This window comes from Falco biarmicus, chromosome 3, assembly GCF_023638135.1.
Source record: "Falco biarmicus isolate bFalBia1 chromosome 3, bFalBia1.pri, whole genome shotgun sequence".
In the NCBI taxonomy this organism is placed as follows: Eukaryota; Metazoa; Chordata; class Aves; order Falconiformes; family Falconidae; genus Falco; species Falco biarmicus.
In genome coordinates, this window is record NC_079290.1 from 46,262,070 (window position 1) to 46,283,347 (window position 21,278).

At 38.1% G+C, this 21,278-nt stretch overlaps 1 protein-coding gene across 5 annotated transcripts in view; it reads left to right on the forward strand.

Moving 5' to 3' along the window:
* Nucleotides 1–21,278, forward strand: part of TOX (thymocyte selection associated high mobility group box) — a 224,796-nt gene that overhangs the window by 125,481 nt on the left and 78,037 nt on the right. For all 5 annotated transcript variants that reach the window (XM_056331987.1, XM_056331990.1, XM_056331986.1 and 2 more), the window contains exon 3: nucleotides 6,071–6,313. In XM_056331987.1, the coding sequence (XP_056187962.1) occupies nucleotides 6,071–6,313 (243 nt within the window). The remainder of the gene's footprint in view (nucleotides 1–6,070; nucleotides 6,314–21,278) is intronic.

Genomic DNA, 21,278 nt, shown 5'->3' on the forward strand with positions numbered 1-21,278 from the left:
CAATGGCACTGTTGGACAATTCTTGCTGAGTGTTAAGATGATTTATGTAACAGACCGAAGGTTTCCACAGTAATGCATTATAGTCTCAAGCTATCAAGCCTTGTTCATTCAGAGACAAAAGAAGCTGAAAAACACTTGCTTCTGAAGGTCCTCTGTATAGAAGCTAGAGATAAGGTTGATCCCATTAAAACTCCTAGAAATATCTGCTGTCAAATATATTATCCTAACTTTCAAATGTGTGTGAGGTATGTTGCTGTTTTTCCTCTTCCAAGCTCATTGTTTTAACATTGTTCTCGATTCGTAAGTGTTTCAGTTATGTAACAATGTGTTCAATAATAGAAGAGGAGACAGCCTGAAGCATCTATCTTTTAAAAACTGGCATCTTTCCATAGTTCAGATGCAGAGCCTTGGTGCAAATGAAAAATTAAGACACGCTCTACATAGTTGACAGTGCCATTCATTTCATTTAAATTAAATATCTATAGGCAAATTCCCAATTTTTAAGGAACTGTTGCTAATACCAGAGTCTGGTGGGTATATGCATGGTGACTGACATAACCACTGAGCACACAAATTAGACTTACTTAATGCATGTTGTCTTCTGTACTGTCGTACAGTAACAGTTCTGCTCTTTCCAGAGGGATTTACCTTGGATATTTGAAAGCTTGCTGCCTCTTGTGGTCAGTCTGTTTGAGGTATCTCCTTTGGTTTCCCTGCTCCGATTACTTTTTAGTTCTATTAAAATTATTTTGAAACATAAGTAAGTTTTTCTGGCCACTATGCAGTCATCACTGTAAAGTACTTAAGCACAGGGGCTTTATTTTTATTTCCTTCTTTCTCCTTACTCCTTTTTCCTCAATTCTTATGCAGCAGGTTGTGCAAGAATTTCCCTTATTTTTCTGGTAGCAACGAGTATCTGAGTTTCTGGAGAATAAATGCTAGATATTTGTGTGTGTGTGTGTGTGTGTTATTGGTGCAGCAGGATGCTTATCTCTAATTTGAGTTACATGTTGATAAAGTAAATAACTGACTTTTGATGTATACACACATACATACACCATTTTGCCCCCCTTCATAGCTTATTGCTGGATTTGGCCAGGCTAAGTGGCATAAAAGATAAATTGAAGGGGACCAACAAGGTCATTGTCCAGGAACAAAAGCTTGGACTTGGGTTGACAGTGAATCAAAGTTAAGTGTTTGTATCATTTTATCCTGGCAAGCTTTTCTCGTAAAATTATGGGCTAAGGTGGCATAGATAATAAGGTCTCTTGATCTCAGAGTGGGCGTCTCAAAAATCATCTGCTTTATGAAGTTTCCATAATTTCAGGCAGAAATATCACAAATAGATAACCAGAAACATAGAATATTGTCCTTTAGATTTGGGAAGGCATCTTTGATTTAAAAACCTTTTTCATAGTTTCCTGTCTGTAAAGAGCACAAGTTTAAGGATGCTTAGTTCTGAGGTTCCCACTGTGTAGCTCCCATCCAAAATAATCTGAAATCTGTTTGTAATAAATACAGGTGTAATAAAAATCCTCTTAATAGTAAATTAAAATTGAAGTCTGTGTCTGTTCAGTGCTATGCAGTGGGTTTAATGGTGTTACTTTGCAGAGGGCTTTCTCTCTGGAATGTAATAAAGGTCCAGCAAGTTCCCCTAAACTGAAGAGCTGATAAACGCCTCATCCACTCCCACAGTCATGAGATGAAAGCGAAACCACTGGCAAAGTTCCTAGTAGCTCTGTAGTAAAGTAAATAAAGCATTTACTGCTACTCTTTTTTGATGCAAAAGTGAAAAGGCGAGCTTGCTAGTATTTCTGTGACCAGTAGAATGAAAAGGAGCTATTCTGTGTCTTTCTGAATAGAGAAAGTCCTTCTGATAATAAAGGCAACTATGAAGGAAAAAAACCTTGGGGGGATGGGAGGTGCAAAACCCCTAATCTTTCTCCCCACCCCCAAAGAAAAACCTAACAAAACTGAAGCTACAGGCCACCATTTATTATTAATATTATGATCTGTACTTATGAATTGTAATTGGATACAGGGTATGTAGCTTTCCCAAATGCTTTTGATGGTAGATAACTCCTTTCATTAAAAATTCCAGATAAAATGGCTTGGGCTGGAAGAAAAGATGCTCTAAGAAAGCCCAGGGGTTGGGACAGGATTATGAGTGTCTTGGGAGTTGGACTTCTCACTGCAAGGGAAAGCCTTGAGCCTGTCCTTGTGCTGGAGTTCCCTGAAATGTCCTTTTGGGGAAGAGGGTAACAATACGACATTCCAGGAAAGCCTGTGGCCAGCATTGACTCAGTTGCGTCAGAGGGACTCCAGATGGTTCCATAAGAAGGCTTTCCCAATGGCAAGGGGAGAGGTGGCAGAGGAGTAGGAGCGGTTGTTTGAATCTTGTAGCTGCTATTGGTGGGACAAGCATACGTCCTGTTCCTTACTCCTTCCCTCCACACGCAGTTGCAACAGCCTTGTCTCTGGGGTATGTTGAGTTTGCTCCAAAAGTATATAGGACTTTTGGTTTCTGACGTGCCGGTGTGCCAAGTCATTACAAGCATCTGAACCATGTTGCCGGACAAGACAAACCACAGTACTGTCATGTTCCTGCTGAAGTAACTTCCCTAAGGAAGTTATGTAAGTATGTGTTAAATACACACATATTAAGTATGGAAATACCAAACCAGCTGAAAATGTTAGGTGAATAAGGTGCTCTTCAGATACTTTCAAATACCTGCCCATACTGTTAACATATGTCTTGGATTCTGTAGTACAACAGTTTACATCTCAAAAAAAAAAAAAAAAAAAAAAAAGAAAAAAGAAAAAAGAAAATAAAAGAAAAAACATTATAGGAAGAACAAGTGTTTTGTTGTTTTGGTGCGTTATCACCTTTGCTACACTACTCCCACAACTTTAAGAAGCTTATGCAAGTGTAGTGGACAGTGGTGTGGTAGGTGATGTAGGATCAAGTACACTCAAACTGGTTTGCAAGCAATAATCATGGTGTGATTTTTTTTTAAAAGTAATCAGAAAGCAACTGTCTATTTAAAATTCTTAGCCCATATAATACATATAATATTATTATACAGTTACACATGATGCAACTGGGGTTATGGAGTTTTATGCTACTAGTGTTTTACTTCTTTTTTAATAAGCGCAGTTAGTGTCCTAATGGCAGTTCAGTTGCTTCCACCGTTTTTTGAAGTGTTACTAGTTAAAGACACATTTGAAACACAGCAAATCAAAGCCTAACTAAAGTAAAACCTGGACTATTGACACATGGCATGCAAAAAGGGTGTGTGCAATTAAGCAGATTTCCTGAATGCCTCCAATATTATCGGTGCAGGCACACCCAGCCTGTCAGTATTTGGTTTAGGAATATTTGCTTTTAGTAGCAAACGTAAGTTGAAGTCGCTTCTTCTTGTTAAAGAAGTGGTGAGAGAATGCTGTAGACTCTTGTGTTAGTCTTGCTTAAAAACAGCGGGGCAGATCTCTCTTCCTCCTCTAGAAGGTGATGAGACATCTTGGTTGAGCAAACATGCAGCACAAGGTATTTTCAGTGTAGGACAGCGAGAGAGAAAAAACCCAGATGTTAACACTTCTTTGTACCTGCAAAATCATGGGATACAAAATTCTTTTGAGGCCATCAGCTTTTGGGGACAGTAGAAAAGATAGTGTTGCACACAAAGTGTCCTCTTTTCACAGCTCATGAAGCCCTCCTGGTAGCTGTAGGTTACCTGGATCTAAGCTCACCACAATGACGGTAACCAAATCCAACTGCACCTGTGTGGGATAGCACTGGGCCAGAAGAGCATTAAGGGTGTTGGCCCTTCCTTCATTTCTGTCCCTCGCTGCTTTGTTATTGTGGTATTAGACTTTAAGTTCACTACAGACACCTTTCTTTTCATCGTTGATTGGTTTCATATAATAGTAATTAGCAAATAGCGTATACACCAGGGGTCCTCAAACGTTTTAACCAGGGGGCCGGCGCGCGGATGCAGTGGCAGGCAGTCATCTGCGGCTGCTTGGTTTCCCCCCCAACCCCCAGCGGGGGGTCTGTAAATACTGGGGGCCGGATTGAGGACCCTGGGGGGCCGTATCTGGCCCACGGGCCGTAGTTTGAGGGCACTATAAAGTGTCCATAATACTTTTATTTGTTTTTACACAGTATATACATTTGTGGTTGAATAAATACCATGTTTTCTCTTTGTCATGTGTAAGTCTCCTCACCATTTAGTGAGGGTCTTTTTTTACTGTATTTCCTCCCTTGGAGATGTCTCCACTGGTGGCTGTGTCATGGCTTCTAAAAGCAGGGGCAAATACGACTCACGAATGGCAGCACACTCACACCAAGTTCCCATGAAGGAGAGGGCAGGGGCCAGGGGAGAGTAAACTCCTCTGCTGGAGGTGAGAAACACAGCTGGAAAACAGTGGAAGAATCAAAAGTCCTCACACATAAGGCTGGTGATGACACTGCCAGACCTTTTCCTCTCCCTGTTCTGCTGTTTTCATTCTTTGGGATTTTACTTTAGCCTTTGCAGTCTAGCCTTCCTGTTCTATTTCATACCAAGACACTGGCAACACAGGTGTAAACCTTGTTGGGAAACAAAGCAACCAAAACTATGGCAATGTGCACTACAGTAGGTTCTTCTGTGTTGAGCAGCTCATCGAAAACATGTAACACTGTTTGTTGTTGGTCTCATTTAAGTTTTTATATCCATGCTCGTACAGAGGAGAGTAACCTCAGGCATCAGGAGGACATTGTTACTATAATGACTAATGAAGAACCCCTTTGTTTATAATTGGCCATTGATTCTTCTCTTGTCCTTCTGCATGAATTCATATACCATACTGTCCTCCATTTACAAACTCGTATTGGGGAAAACATTTTCTTCTAATAACTGCTCTTTGAAACTGTGCATCCATTTTAATCTTTTCTGAAGATACTTTGTGGGAGCAGAATGTATTTAAATCGTTGCTTTTCCAGAAGTAATAGAGGCAGCACTCAGAGCAGGGCTGCGTTGCTGCAGAAGGGCAGGAAGGGTGGAAGTAGTCTCTGTGCTATAAACCTTGTGACTGCGGGTGTGGGATATGCAAAGACTGATCACTTGCAAAGGAGATGAGAACTGTGGCTGTTCTCAGAAAAGCAGAGCAGGCTTTCAGGCTGAACCACTGCAAGTGATCCCTTTAACTCTTGATTTGGATCATGTCTCTAATCCTGCTCACCTTTTCTCCTTTAAGAAATATAAGTATACCCACCTCTATCCTCCAAATGAGCCTACTTGCTGTACAAGGAATGTAGACAAATAATAGCAATTATCCACCTTGGTGTGTTGCTCTGACTTTGCCTGTGGCTTTTCCTTGGATCAGATTGAGTTGGATGGTTTAATGGCAGTGGACAACAAAAGACTAAACAGTTGCTTTGTGGAGTAACTCATTTAGATGACTGACAAAATCTATGTATCATTGCGTTTATAGATTAAGAAAGAAAAAATCAGTGGTGTTGAGACACCATAAATGTATTTTTATAAACACAAAGTATGTACTGTTTCTGTATTTATTGGTTTTTCTTTGTAGCAGAACAAATGTATGGTTCTCCTGTAAGCCTAAAAGCAGTATCTTTCTTCTTCACTATATAATTCTTGATAGGAGTAGCAGGGAGTCTTATGAATGACTTTGAGCCAATGTTAATTTTGTAAATTGCCTTCCTTTTTCCACAGTTCCTATGAAAAAAGTATTCAGCTAGATGAACACTCTTGGAAAATTTTAATAGAACCCTTGAAATCTATTTGAATTCAGCTTCTTTAAAAAAATCATTCTAATGGAAGCTGTGAAACTATCAGAGATTCTTATGCCTTAGAGGCAATTTTTCTTCCATACATAATGGTGAAAATCCATTGTTATAATACATAGGTGTTTAAAATATTCTTTTTGTTAAATTGAAGCTCCTGCTTAGAAGTATGTGAGTTGGTCTCTTCTTGTTTATTTTATGAGTTTTATTATCATTCTTGACCAGTATTCATATGATTTTCATAGCACTTTCTGCTTGCTTGTGTTTTGGTTTTTTTTCCAGTCTTTTCCTGGCCCAAGTCTTGAAAGTGAAGATTTTAACATACCTCCTATAACTCCTCCATCATTGCCTGACCACTCCTTGGTGCACTTGAACGAGTTAGAGTCTGGGTACCACTCTCTGTGTCATCCCATGAACCACAACGGCCTCCTTCCATTCCACCCACAAAACATGGATCTACCTGAAATTACAGTTTCCAACATGCTTGGCCAAGATGGGACACTGCTTTCCAACTCCCTCTCTGTGGTAAGCATTTTTAATCTTTCCCTTTTGTTCTGCTTTAAGTTGTGAAATTTTGAAAATACAGACCTGTTTGAAATCCTCTGAGGGACCAGCACTTGCACCACCCAAGTCATGGAGCAAGCTGGCCTGACTCTGAATTTTACATCACACTCCCATGTCATATCCTGCCCCCAGCAGAGGCAGTGGGGGGGTTACAGCTGAGTTCCTCAAAACAAGAATGTTACCCACCACCCTGAGTAGAATTACTCCCACTTTACACAGATGTAGATCATGACAAAAGGAGGCTCAAGGCTTTGACTTCCGCTGGAGCAGGGTTTGGGTCCAGATGGCTGTTGTTCTGTGTTTGTCTGACGAGGCTCTTTCCATTCTCATTTGCATGTGCTGAGAGATGTACAAAAATTTAATATCTCCTTCCTTGTTTACTGCACGTTTGGAAAACAGCAAATGTTATTTCTGATTCTAGGCCAAATCTTATAGCCTTTTTACAGTTCCCAGTCCTTAGCCAGCCAGAATCTAATTGAAATGACTGGACGATTTGCTTCTAAAGTCTGTCAGATAGTCATTATGGTCGTAATCTTGGGAAGCCTGATATTATAAATCACTTCTTTGAATGTTAAATTGCTCGCAACAACTGCAGAGCTACTTTACATGTTACATTTTCAAGTGGGCTCTACAGATAATTAGTATACTTCTTGCACAGCAGCTCCAGAAAAGATTATTTCACTAGATGTACAATTCTAAGACAAAGAGTTCAAAAACCCATGGAAGAGGGTGGACCCAGTATTGTGTGGCACTCACTGGACTTCAGGCACTCTGCTAGATGGGCTGCCCAGGAACTGCAGATCCAGACAGACAAAGTTAAGGATCTGTCAATCCAAGGGTCTGAGCTTCTCACCAAAGGATCAGAGGCTTAAGGCCCTGTGTCCCAGCTCTGTGCTTAGGGACCAAGGCTGTTTAGGTTTCCAGCTTGTTAGCTCCCCATCACATTACCAATAATAATAATAATAATAATAATAATAAATAATAATAATAATACGGTTGCGGTGAGCCTGGGAGCTGAGGTAGCATGTGGAGGTTTGGGGGCTGAGGGGTCTAGGCTCAGCTCCCCATCAGCCACTCAAACTAACAACCTCACAGACAGGGGCTGTGGTGTCTGGAAAACAGTTTACAACAAAAATCTGCCTTGTCACAGGGCTTCATTGCAATTTAATTAAAATAAAGCTGCCTTGATATTGAGGAGCTCTGAATTCCCTCTGAGGATGTCCAATGAGCTGTACTGCAGGGGGGCTACTCTTGGCTTCTTATGTGCTGCTTAGTTGTTATTGATTTACTAGGATGTTGCACGCTTTGTGTTTGAGGTCAGAATCTGACCCCAGGGTTATGTTCAGTATTGGGAGGAGAGGGGGAGAGGCAGATTTTCATAGAGAAATATAAATATACATCATGGAAATGTTTTTAATTTTGCTTGCATTTCTACAAAGCTGATGGCATGTATTAAAGAGCACGAGCTAAATCTTGTGTGGGGTTCTGAGAATCAGAGCTATAAGTAGGACTTGAAAAAGTAAGAGAGATGTTTGACACTCCAGTCAAGACACGCAGTATTTCATTGAATTGACCTCTTTTGAGCCATGACTATGGCTCAAAACTATGCATTCTTTTAAGCTCTGATGTTCCACATTAACCTCTTGCAACAAGCTCTGAACAAAGGGCCTTGAGAATTTGTAGAGCATCACAGTGAATTATTGTATCGAGGGCAAATACAAAAAAGCTGAATGATATAACTAGGTAATTTTGCTATTGGGACTTAATGATCAGAAAAAATGAAAATCAGACATCAAGAAAATATGCAGTAAATTTTAACAGTCATTTCTGAGAATTTTTCAATAAATAAAGCATGATCCTTGAAGCATCGTGGGCTAAGTCAAGTGTTATCCCTAACTTGCATGCCCTTTGCACACAAGAGGGCCTCTTAACTAGCAATAGTTTTAACTCAAGCTGTCTTGTCTGTCAAGGGGATTAAGCTACATCTCATGTTAGTACAACTGTTAGGATGTTAACACCATGATTTTGTACAGTTCAAACACTGTTTGGCAGTATAGTTCCACTGATTTGAATTCGATAACTTGAGAAAAATTAACTTGAGGCAGATAATTTAACTCTTCAGTGAATTCAGTAACTTTTTCAGTGAATAGAATGGCCCCATTGTCCTTTTTGCTTTCCATTGATGAAGAGACAGAGGATTTTGTAGAGTTAGCACTCTTTACTTGGCTTTGAAGGTCTTCTTTATAATCCAGAACCTTTTACATTTTTTCTTCAGTATGACTCTTTTCTCTTGTTATTACTCATCTCTAAGTTTCCTTTTTACTATCTCATCAAACTGATCCATTTAACAAGTACTTGCCTAAATCACTTTTATATTGCCTCACATAGAACATAATGTATAAGTTTCTCTAATCTGTCTAAACCCTTGGTGCCATATAATTTCTGGTGTATCAGCTACTGCTTAGTGTATTTGGAAACCACGTATCTCGCCTCATTTTTCAGGGCATTAATGAGTATTTTTAGAAAAATTATTCTTAGAAATGAATCTGTTGGCTGTTCTCTGTCTCTAATTAATTTCACATCTTCAGCAAATTTTACTTATATTGGGACAAATTCAGCTGCAATGAGATGTGCCTCTGATTGAATTTGATCTTTTTTTTTTTTTACTTTCAAGATACTTCCTTCTAACCAGTTTTTAACCCATGTTGGTATTTTAGCAATAATACCTTTCTTTTTATCTCTGTTAGAACTAGTGATTGGTTTTCAGTTGGTGTTTTATAGAAAAAGCATTAATTAATGCCAGCCAAATGAGAGAAAGAAAACACGGTGAGCTCAGGAACAAAGTCAGAAAATAGTTTGTACACTGAGTATAGCATTTTTCTTTCATCTCACCTACCAGGTGTTTTGAGATGAGGATTTATATGATTTTGGACAGATTGAAAATTGAGGATGTAGACCTCCTAAAACTCCTTCAAATCTCCCCCCATTAGAAGTCCTGGTTTCATACTGTGCAGCACTCCCTCCAAGCTGCAGATGAAATCCCTTTGAGTAAGGATTGCAGGATTTGCCCCGAGCTCTGTAAGAATTCTCCTCTGTGGAGGTGCTTAAACACACACAATAAGAGCCCGCTACGAGCTCAGTGAATTCTTATTAGGGATCAGCTTCTTACAGATTTTTTACACTGTGGGAATTCTTTCTGAAAAATTTTACAGTGCTGGGAGATGAAAATTTCCTGTTGCCATTTACTGTGTCTAGTACTTAAATTTGGAATTAGCCTTTGAAGTTTTTTTAATTGATTGGACTTCTATTGCACCCCCACTACTTAAAAAAAATTTTCACTAAAATTTCTCTTTCTTATTATTCTGCTGTCAGTTCATGTTTTGACTTCTATGTTTGTGTGTTTCTCTTATTTGCTTAGATGACATACAGGCATATACAGACATACACACGTACACTATTTTATACCATGCTGTCACATACAGATTTCTTTAGATGCTCATTACATCTGGATATTGAGGGTTCAGGAGTCTACAGAATTTGTGCAGAATGTGACACATGGTGGTGTGAACACACAGTCCAGCCCAGCATGGTCAGCCAGTTGTAGGAGCTCTCTAAAGTCCTCCTTTAATATGAACATGACTTCTATTCCTACTTCAGTGGATCCAATTAGATATAGATAGAGCTGTTTAATGAAAATGTACTCATGGTCCTGTAGGCATGTTTGCTCCTATATAATGGAATAGGGATCACTTCCTGATTTACTACAGTTCAAGGTAGCCCTGTGTAGGTTTGGTACAGTTCCAGCTGGGGCTTGACCTGCCAGCACTTTTCTCTTTGCATGAATTTTCCTGAAATACTCCAAGGACTGCAAGAAATACCTTTCTAACATTTGCAAAGAAATGCATGTATACACCATCCCTATGAGAATATATGTTTATCTGTAAAAATGTTTTTGGATGTATTCTATAAAATGAGATTTACTGTGTGTTCATGGCATCAACAAAATTACAGACATTTCAGCTTCTTTAGTATATCCTATAGATGATTGCTTTTTTCTCCAAGAAACCAGGGTTAAAAACCACAGTGCTGTTTTTACATAGGGGAAAAAAACCCCTATTTTTGAATGCTTTCATTTATAATCTTGTGCTGACCTTTCTGAAAATGTGGCTTATGATGGTACACTATAGAAAATTTACAAGAATGAAATAAAAGATTTTTAGTTTCTTGAAATGCTTCAAATTTCTGGGTTTGAAGTTTAAAGTGGAAAAGATGTTAAAAGGCAATAAAATCAGGGGATTTATTTCCCAAATGCTCTTGTGCTGGCAACAAAAGCCAGCATAATGTATATACTTAAGCTTATTGTCATTTTTAGTATACAGTCAAGGCACACTTTGAATTCAAAGGCTACTGTACAACTGTTTTGACAACCACCACATCAGTAGGTAATGTGCAGGACATATGAAAATGAAGCAAAAATGTTTCTTTAGGTCTATAGGGAGTGCAGTACATCAATGAATTCAGATGTATTAGAGCAGCATGAATTTCTAATATGTTGCTTTTATGGAAAAGACCACTGGCATATTGAATAATACTGCTTTCAAAGCAGAGCAGAAAATGTGATTACAGACAATTTCATTGCTGTTTTTAAAATAAATATTTTCAAAATCTTGGGGTATTCTATTTCATGTAATGCATAAAATATGTAAGAGTGGACTAGAGCTAAAGATCTTCTAGGACACGGAAGAGTAGATGATGTCAGCTATAATTATTCAGATATGGAATAATAGAAGCATTAGTTTAAAATAAAATGCACACAATGGGCCATGTCCTTATATACATTAAAAAAAGCAATAAAAATTTTGGGTGGGTTGTTGGGGGATTTTTGCACACTTTGACAGAAGAAGAAGAGCAATGAATAATTATTTAACGTTATGCCCCAATTCATCAAAACCCAAACAATTGCATTACACTTTTTCATGAATTTTATTTTTTAGTTATGCAGCCCATGAGAGAGTAATATCTTAAACAAAATGTGGCACTGTATAACTGGGAAGAAAGCAGACAGCTACTTTTTTTTTTTCATTATTCATCTCAGGTAGAATGAAGCTAGTATTTCTTATTCGCAGTACATTTGCTAATAAATCCAGTACAAGAGCTTGTTGTTATTGTTGTTGTAGCTGGGATGTATTTAAGAGATTTTATTTTACCAGTTTCATACATATTAGTTTAAATTCAGTATTCATGACTCATCTTGAGGCTGACCTATATGGTTTATTTTTTTTGGCACCTTTAGGTGTTAGTTCAAACTACTGAGTCAAACAGAAATTTTTTTATTTCTGATGAACAAGATGAATAACTTCCATAACAACACAAAAGATTTTCCCCTTCTAACTTAAATGTTGAGATTTGAATCATACTTGGGTACTTTTTTCTAGCTTGTATTGCATGCCAGTGTTAGAAGACACTTTTAGTCTCTGGTGAATACTTCACATTTGTGCCTCATTACCAGGCTCTGGTCTTCAGTTTACATCAAAATTTACTGTTATGCTACACAGACCTGCTGCTACCCCAAATTTTATTGCAGTGAGTTATTGCCATCAGAACCACCAAATAATAAAGCTAAGGTCATGGAACATCTTGTGTTAAAGTATTTATTTTTTTTATCTTATTAAGCAACTTTGTATTCTTACAGGATATCTTTTTTCCCCCCCTTTTTTATTTTTTTTTAAACCCACATATATTACAAGATGGATTTTCTCTGAAATAAGCTTTGTGTGGCAAAAGGTTACAATAGTTAATGTATGTTTTGTCAAACAGTCTAACCATGGGGATACACAGCCAAATCTTCAGCTCATGTCAGTTGGCATAACTTTATTGTCTTCAGTAGAACTAACATGATTTATTCCATCAAGGACTCTGGGACATCATGTTTATCTTTCCTTATTTCCAATGTCTGCTCCACTCTTTTGTCAGAAAGACAACAGAAAGCATAGGTAGAAGAGCTGATTAAGGTGGAACTTGATCAAGGATTTTTAAAAACCTGCAAATTGCATATCTGCTAGCAGAAGGCTCTTCACCATGTTACAAAAAAGCATTAAAATATCTGATGTCTAGAAATTACACCTGTATAAAGTTAGATTTGAAACAAAGCATGCATTTTTAACAGGGATAGAGATTTAGCATTTACATTATGTACTATGGGAGGTGCTTAGTTCTCTGTACCTGAGGATTGAAATCAAGATGAGGTATCTCTCAAAAAGATGTGCACTGTCTGGGACTGGTCTAATGACCTTCCCACTACAGCAGGTGGATCAGAACCTTCCCGTGGCTCTCATTGTCCCTTGGAGCTTCTTGGCAGTAAACATTAGTCCATGCATACATGTAGGGGGAATATCACTGGTAGCACCTCAGCTGGTAACACCTCTAGAGTTTTTCCCTCCCAAGACAAAATCAGCAGAGTGGAAGAAAGCACCCTGTGGGGCAGGCTATCAATGAACCCACCTTCTTGACGTCAGCTAGTATTAGAATCACTGTGAAAGTATTTGTGGGTAGTGTTTTTCATGAACTTAGATAGAGCGAGTAAATATTTGCTTATTACTGTAGGAAAATATTTGTACACAAATGACCAGAACCCTTTTTTAGAATAATTCCAGGTCTCATTTTTTAGATTGCCAATTCAGCTGTTGATTTACTGTCAGTTGGGAAATACAGCATTCTGCTTATTTGAGTGTGGTTGTTGATACTCCATGTGTCTCATGTATTTCACAAATTCAGTAGGAAAACAACTTCAGTATAATTTCAAGAGGAAATAACAAGGTAGCATATTTTAGTTTTGAAAACAGCCTTCTGTAGAAAATGCTTTGCTGAACTTCTTTCACAGCAGTTAACTATCATCTGATAGGAATTTATTTGCTACATAAAAAAGTGAGAAAGAAAATATGTGTAGTGGTATTAATTATTGTTTCTTAGACTTTAACCAGATAGGCTCAGGCTAAGGCATGATGAATGTGGTGCAGAGAGAAAGCTTTCAGTTGTGGGTGGTAGATTATACACCACCTCGCATGTGAAATACTCACAGGAGTGATTAATGCATAAACAGCATCATAGCTGAGTGTCAAACAAAACAGATAATAGAGTATGCAAATAGAGAAAACATAACTCTCAGAAAATGTCAGAAATTCAGGGTTTTCAGCAGCAGAGATTGTTGACTTTAATCTGCTGCTTTTAACATTGCATGTAGTTGTCGAGAACAGCAAGATAATGAAATGTTTCTGAAGATTCAGTCTTTGGAAAAAAAATCATAGTGATCTTAAGGCCTGTAGATGGAATAAAGTGAAATGTATTTCTTGAAAACAGTGAAGATGCTTTGGTGAAGACAAAAAGGAAGGAGAAGCCCACAAGGCAGATGAAAGGGAGAGTTTTGTGCATCAGGTGAAGTGGCCTCTCCTTCCACCTGTTTCATTATTTACACGCATGCATTTGCATTCCTTGAAACTTGAAAGCAGTTGAGAAGAGTGCACACCCATCATGGATTTGTATTGCATTCATCATCTCAATCCATTTTGTTCAGAGAGTAGAAAGGTATTTTGTCTGGACGAAGCCAGTCCTACTGTGGCATGCACTGTCTCAACTCAAGCTACCATTTGCATGCTGGAAGTTCAGGTGTGCTAACATGACTCTGCTGAAGGCTGGGACACCAGCAACCCAGAGTTTCAAACCAGTGTCACCTGATAGAATGGAGTGTGAATTCTCCTTGCCTAGTCATGTGTATGTACAGTCATAGATATTTAGGAAAATTTTTAATTCACTTTGGGATAAAACCCATTTTGCTGGCTTTTTTGGTTTTTCTGAGTTGAAGGAATTTGAAAGGTCCAATTAACAGTTTCACAGGCTTTTAGTCTGTTTTAATGGTTTTACAGAACTTTAAGTATCACTCTCTGAGTTTTCTGCTTTTTGCAGCAGGAAGGGAAGAAAAAATTCTACTTGGTAGCATTTTGAGATTTGGAGAAATGATCATCGGTAAAAAATAACTAGTATCTTATTTTAGTCCCTGGTTCTTTCTCAATGCAATTAAATGCTTAAAGTGTAAAGGAGTCTACTCCTCCCCTGATCCTTTCAATAACATGAAGATTCATTTTAGATTGTTGTCTGCCCCTCTGTTTTTCCCCCTGTTCATTTAGACAAGGTCTGTGTAAATGCCCTTTCCAGTGTTGGGTTTCCCCAGGGACAGCATGTAAATCCTTAACATCCGCTGCTAGTGTAATGCTGTACTTCAGCCATATGTGTACAACTTAGGATCTCTGTAGCTTCACTCATATTTGACCTACATTTATGGCATGTGGTACATGCTGCTGCCTCTATATTTGGACAATAAAGATATGAAAATGAATGTTCTTAATTCATTTTCTGTGCATGTTATGGATGGATACAGTTACAAAAAGGACTTGAAAGTATGCAGTGGCAGCAAAGCAGCATTATGGAACAGGGAACACCTCTAAGGCATGCTGGTACATATCCTTCAATTACAAAACCCACAAAAATGAACCCTTTCCTTCTAAAGTCAACTGAACAAAGGGATTACAGTTTATCTTACATATTACCATTGTGTAGCCAGCATTCCTATTTCAACCAACCTGCAGGGAAGGAAAAGGGACAAAGGAGATGTTACAGGTGGTGTGGTACACACGTGGCACACTGTGTGCCTGACCTGACCTGGAGATGATGTGGGACTGCAGTGCTCAGGGTACATACATACATACACATTTATACATGAACACACATATATACCTATATATATGAATATATGTAGGTGTGCATATATATAAATATATAGGTATATAGGTATGTAGGTATTTATCACTGTTAATCATTGAAGCCCTCTGCTGGAAAGGGAATGTAAAAGACAGGATGTAGCATCTGCAACATCGCCCTTTCCCCCAGATTGTGGATCCACATTGTACGTTAAACAGACTGAAACTAAAGCCAAATCATTGACATAGATGCAAGAGATCTAATAAGCATACCGCAATGGCTGCATCATAGAAATTTTTTAGCAAACCCCTGGGTTACACACGAGGTTGCAGTGTCTTACAGTAACTTTAATAATATCACCGTTGCTCTTTTGAGTTAATAAAGGAAGTAGCCTAGTTGCTAAATTGAGACATGGCCTAACTAACGGATGGCTAGATGAGGTTACTCCATATCCCTTATTTGAAATTCCACTTCCTGACAGTGGTGATACTGGGCTACAGGTGCCTTCACTTCATCCTTAAACAAGTGATCAAAGCTGAAAAAAAGTTTGAAATTAGATGTTCTTGTTCTTTAGCAAAAAAGCCCTCTGTGTGGAGAATTTACAGGATCAGGCCCTTGATGAGAATGCAACACTTTATTCAGAAATTGGACTTCCTTCTAATATACTTTAAGATTACCTTCATTCACACATAAAGAGTTTCAGAGATTAACTCAGTAACTAAGCTTCAGTTTCCTACACACGCCCTAATACTCAAGTGTGGGATCACAGTTTAATGAATGTTATTACACTCCCCTTTCTTATGAAGTAGCATAAAAAGTGTTTAGTGCAATAGGCTTACTGCTGATCTGGATATTAAGTACAGCTTAAGTTGGCCGACAGAAAGTATACAGTGTGAAATAACCACTGGCAAAACTTTTAAAAGTTGTTTTTTTTCTAGAAAAAATAATCACAGCAGTTGAAAAATAATGCTAGCAGCACTCTGTTCTTCTGCAGTCTTGTATCTTGAAGTGCTTTGTAGTCGCTAATTAGCTAAGATGCTAATGTACTAATAACAGTACAAATAGATATTTGCAATGTCAGTCACTCATACCTGTCAAGTACTATATTGTAGAATAGAATGACATTTACTTTATTGAAAAAACCAGTAAAATGTAATTCACAATATACAAACACAGATGAGTCCCAAGATGAAAAAGGCTGAAAGAGACAGATCTTAAGGGAGAGGAAGATGACTCTACATTGTGGGACCCATAATAACAAAAGTATTACCAGGACCTGATTTCATGTGTGGTGATCAGCAACACAAAAGTGGGCAGCAGTGTGGTGAGAGTCAACTTCCAATATTAGAACTAGCAGAAGTCCTCAGATGTAATAAAGGCAGGAATTAACTGCCATGTGTTACACATCTAATATAAGGCAATTACGGTGATTGCATATAATGATAGTCAAGACCTTTAAGCTATCATGCAACCTGGAACTGATACAGCAGACTTATTTAAGAGCCATGGAAATGATGCGAGGATTGTTTCACCCGCCCTTGAAGTGCAGTCAGCTCTAGGGAGAAGTGAAGTATCTCTTCAACCACGGAGTCTGATGCTCCACTGCCCCACGCTCCTGGTCCCAGGCCTTAGGGGCCGGTCGCATAGCACGCATGTTTCTTCTCATTTGCCATTAGCTTTCGTGAATGCAGGGAGGGGAAAACGCATGGAAGGAAAGTTCTTTGCCCAGGGCCTGGCCTGTGTAATTTTAATTGGGGCCAGCATTGTTGCACTAACTTTGTTGTTCATGGCCTCTGCCTCTGAACTGCATATTCAGAGCTCTGTGACTGGATGAAAACCTCAGTGGGATTTTCAGAAATATTCTGTCCTAATGTTGATCCTGTCCAACTCTAGCAGGGTCTTTCCCAGAGTTTCAGCAGAAACAGAGGATAGCTTTATAGCAGATGCTTTCATTTGTTCATAAAATGTGCAGATTTAGATTTTTGATCAATAATGATCCACAGTCTGCAATCACAATTCTGAAATGGTTTTCTTTGTAACATTTGGAAAACTAGTGCAAGCTGTAACAAGACTGAAGAGAAGAAATATCATCTCATGTGCGGTTTTGAAACAATTTTTATTATTTTGATTATAATATAATTAAAGACAGCATACCAAAGCTGTGCTGCAAGAAAAAGTTACATGAGTAGCCCAACCTCTTGGATCCTGGCTCAGTGCAGCCTTAATGTTGTGTTACTTACCAAATTACAGAAATTGGTCCAGAAGGAACCCTAAGGTCCCTCCCTTAATCTAGTCCAAGCGAGGACTTTAAAAGGTCATCTCCCCAAAAGCAGGATACTCCATATGTTTGTCATTTCTGACAGATGCTTGTCTACATTATTTTTTAGAGAATTCCTTTAATGGCAACTGCACAGACTCCTCAGGCAAGCTCTGTGTACAGGTCCTCAACCTTAAAAATTCACCTACTTCACTGTGTACACAAACCCCAGAAGTCAGTGGAGGTTAATGCAGACCATTTAATCTTTTCAGTTGTGTCTTATTTATTTTTCTTTTAAAAATGTGCTTATATATGTATATATTTATATTTATTAAGCGTATAGTTATCTAAGAATGAATGATAGGTAATAGATGTTGATGGAACAGCTAGGAAGTAATCAAGAGGATGTATATTGACTCAGACTGTTTTGGTTCACACTGACTTGACCATTTAAGAAACAGTAGAAAAATAATCAGCTTTTCCCAAATCTTATTAGCATGTAATCATGATCCAGATTGTATTAGTCCATTATCTACACTGAGAAAAATAACTCTTCTTGAAGGTTCAACTGTAGTGTGTTATTTTATGAAATTGTTTATGTGCATATTTTCAATATTATATTTATTTATCATCATCCATTACTTAGAAAGTTAGGCTGAAAGAATAAGTCTTTATGGTACTTAAGGAATGTCGCTGCAAGTAATGGGGTAAAAGTAAGTAATGGGTGAAGGTTGGAAAAAAAACCTGTAATGACATTTGAATAGTCTGCCAGGTAGTGTTAAAGCTCTGGAACATGTACATGTGGGAAAATCCTCCACTGGCTGGGAGATGGGCTGGATGATTTAGTGGACCTTTCTTTCAGATGTAATTCCTGTAACTGGTTGATACATACACTAGTGTTCAGACATTTGGACTCATTTCTTGTTTGTCTGGCAAATTGTTTCTTGTGAAAGGTTATAAATTACTATAAATAGACTTTGCAGAAGATGAGCTGCATGATATACTTGGAAAGAGTTTCTCAGCTGATATTCAAGACATTAATGCCAAAGCAGAAAAAAACCAATAGAGTCCTAATCCCATGGCTTTGCTTGAGTACACTGCTAGGAAGGTGCACTGCCATAAATAATATTTACATTGAATAGAGTCTTCTGTATTCTAACAATAACTTAGGATAGAATAGATAAAATAGGGAAACAAATGTTGCTTACTTGGAGGAAGTTTTTCTTCATGAGTTTGTAACAAAGAATTCACTGGTGAAGGAGGGAGGGAAAGGAGAAAGAAGGGAAAGCAGGCATTTATAAAAATGTTGTTGTAGTTATAATTAGATCCATTTTAGAACCAAAAGTTTTATGCAGAAACTGACAGAAGGATACACAATAATTATAGTTTGCTGACAAGCCGAATAGTTTCCTTTTTTTATCTTATGGTTTTAGGAAACCAAACTGTAAATAAATATGCAGTTTGACAGATTGTAATTGCAATCAGCAAGGAGTCTTTTCATTTAATCAGATGGTGTTATTAAAATGGGGTTACAATTAAACATTTTATAATGTGACGTAGAACTCTATTAAAATTCTCCAGCAAACAGCAATTTGCATTTGATACTTCTGCAACCCATTTCTATTTGCAGAAATGTTATTGGCTGTGACCTTCCAGTGGTTAGGTCTCAATTTGCTTCCTACTTTGATAAACGATATTAAGTATCCTCTTTCTCTACTTCACAATGTAGCTTAAAACATTAAATTTGCATTCTTTTATTATATTACTTTTGATACTTGTTAAAACTGCAGGACATTGGCCAAAGCAGGTTTGCACCAGCAGAAATGTGGAATTACCTAAGCATAAATTTTCTTAACTTTAGGAATTGTAGGTTTGATCAACCATAATCACGCATCTGTTCACAATTAAATGTTTCCAGAGAAAGTGATACGGCTTTTGAAAGAAAGAAGCATCATTCATCATATTGCTGCACCTAAGACATTACCCCAATTTAAGTTGACAAAAAGCCTTGGATTTCCCTCTATCTTTCTGTAGATGTGATCAAGTGATTCCAGGAAATGTGACAAAATATTTTTCAGGAAGGCTTTGAAGAAGAAGACTCCACATCTGTTATTCCCATGTGAAAGTCCACTGTTTGTTCCCATAGTTTTGATAACCTAAGTAGGAAAATATGAAGTCAGAAGTGGTTCAGTGTTCTGCCTTCTAAGACTTTTCCAGGCTGTAGCTACTCAGTGGGATCACTACCCTCTACACAGCAGAAAAGAACAAGAGGAATCATTAGGAGGCACAATTTTTGAGCCATTCTTCAAGTTCACACATACTCCACTAATGAAACTGTACATAGCAGATGCTTGAAGCGAAGGGAATGAGTGATTTGCATTAACAAATTACATTTACCAGTGTGAAACAGTATTTGAAAATCAGACAGACAAGCTACTGCTCCTCTATCTCACCCATTTACTCGGGTGGACATTTTTGGAGGAAACAGCGGTTTGAGGAAAGGCAACATTGTCTTTACTGGAGAATAATCAGGCAGTGGTTATAAAGCATACATTCTTGTTTCTTGTCACTAGTAGTAGGCAAAATAAAGAATAAGGAGGGAAGGAGAGGAAAAGAGGGGAGACAGAAGTCAAGTATGCTTTCTTTTGGTGGAAAGTGGAGTTCTATGAATACTTGAGAAGAAGAGAAAATGGAACGAAATAATTTGATTTGACGTATTTATGCTTTTATTTTAATTTTGCGTTGTCCCTGGTTTGGTACCCCTCAACTCTTTCCTTCTTTCCTGTTACTACTATGTGTTGTTTTCCCCGTGTGCTGTTCAAGCACAGTCACTGCAGAGTAGATTGATGCAAAGTCTCCAGCTCCATCTGGCAACCCCATGAGTTTCATGTCTTCATCTACGTGCATATATGCAACATCCAAAGGAGCAGCTTTCAAAAGTTTTCTTAGAGAAAGAGGTCTTCCAGCTTCCAGCAATGTGATGAAAGAATTGTATCCCCAAAATACTCAGCAATTCAGCAGTCATGTAAGGAAAATAGCAGATTAGCAAAGGAAGTTTTAAACTGCTCCTCAACCACAGTTGATAGGATAAGCAAAAGGTTCAACTTTGTCCTTCATGTCCAACTTCAAAGCAGATAGGACAATAAAAGCTTTCTGACTCGTCCTCCCTGCACAGCGCAGGATGACTGCCGTGCAGCTTCAGGATGAGTTTGAGGTCACCAGCCTCTGGTAGGGGAGCACTGTAAATGGTTGAGGAGGAGACCTGAAAATATTGCTTGTCCCTTAGTTTTTCCAATGACAAGCCCAGACACGTAAAGAGGAAAGTGAAGTTAAAAGGTACATAGAAAAAAAGGTAACCACTTTCTCTGCAAAGCTAATTGTATTTTTTGCTGAAATAAATTAAATACAAACCTGAATCTAATGTTCAAAACATGGAAAAACTAGTTCACATCTTCTCTGCATATAGCTGCTTTTTTAAGAGCACATCACCTGGTACACACAGGTGTGAAAGAGAAGGTAATCAGGATTGGAAATGCAGGTTTAACCAATAGAAACAAACCTTAGGATTTTGTAGTGCTATCCATCATTGAAAGGCTCTGAGCACTCTGTCTTACCTTATTATGTCTTTACTATTTATTTGCAAAATACAAACCTAATCATGAAATTGTGTTCATACCGGTGCCCCCTTGGCTGGTATAAGGAAGTATTTCTCAAGAGGAGAAAAGGCCCTAAACAACGAGATGGAAAATGTACGTAGTATTTGTCATTTGCATTCAGCTGAAACCTGAGGTTTGTTTTAATAATACAGAGGGAGGTGCCTGATCTAGCATACGTGTATCTGTCTTTGAATGTCACACGTTTTTAAAAGATAGAAGTTGCAGAGGATATATGCTTTCTTTATTGTGTTTTTTGCATTTT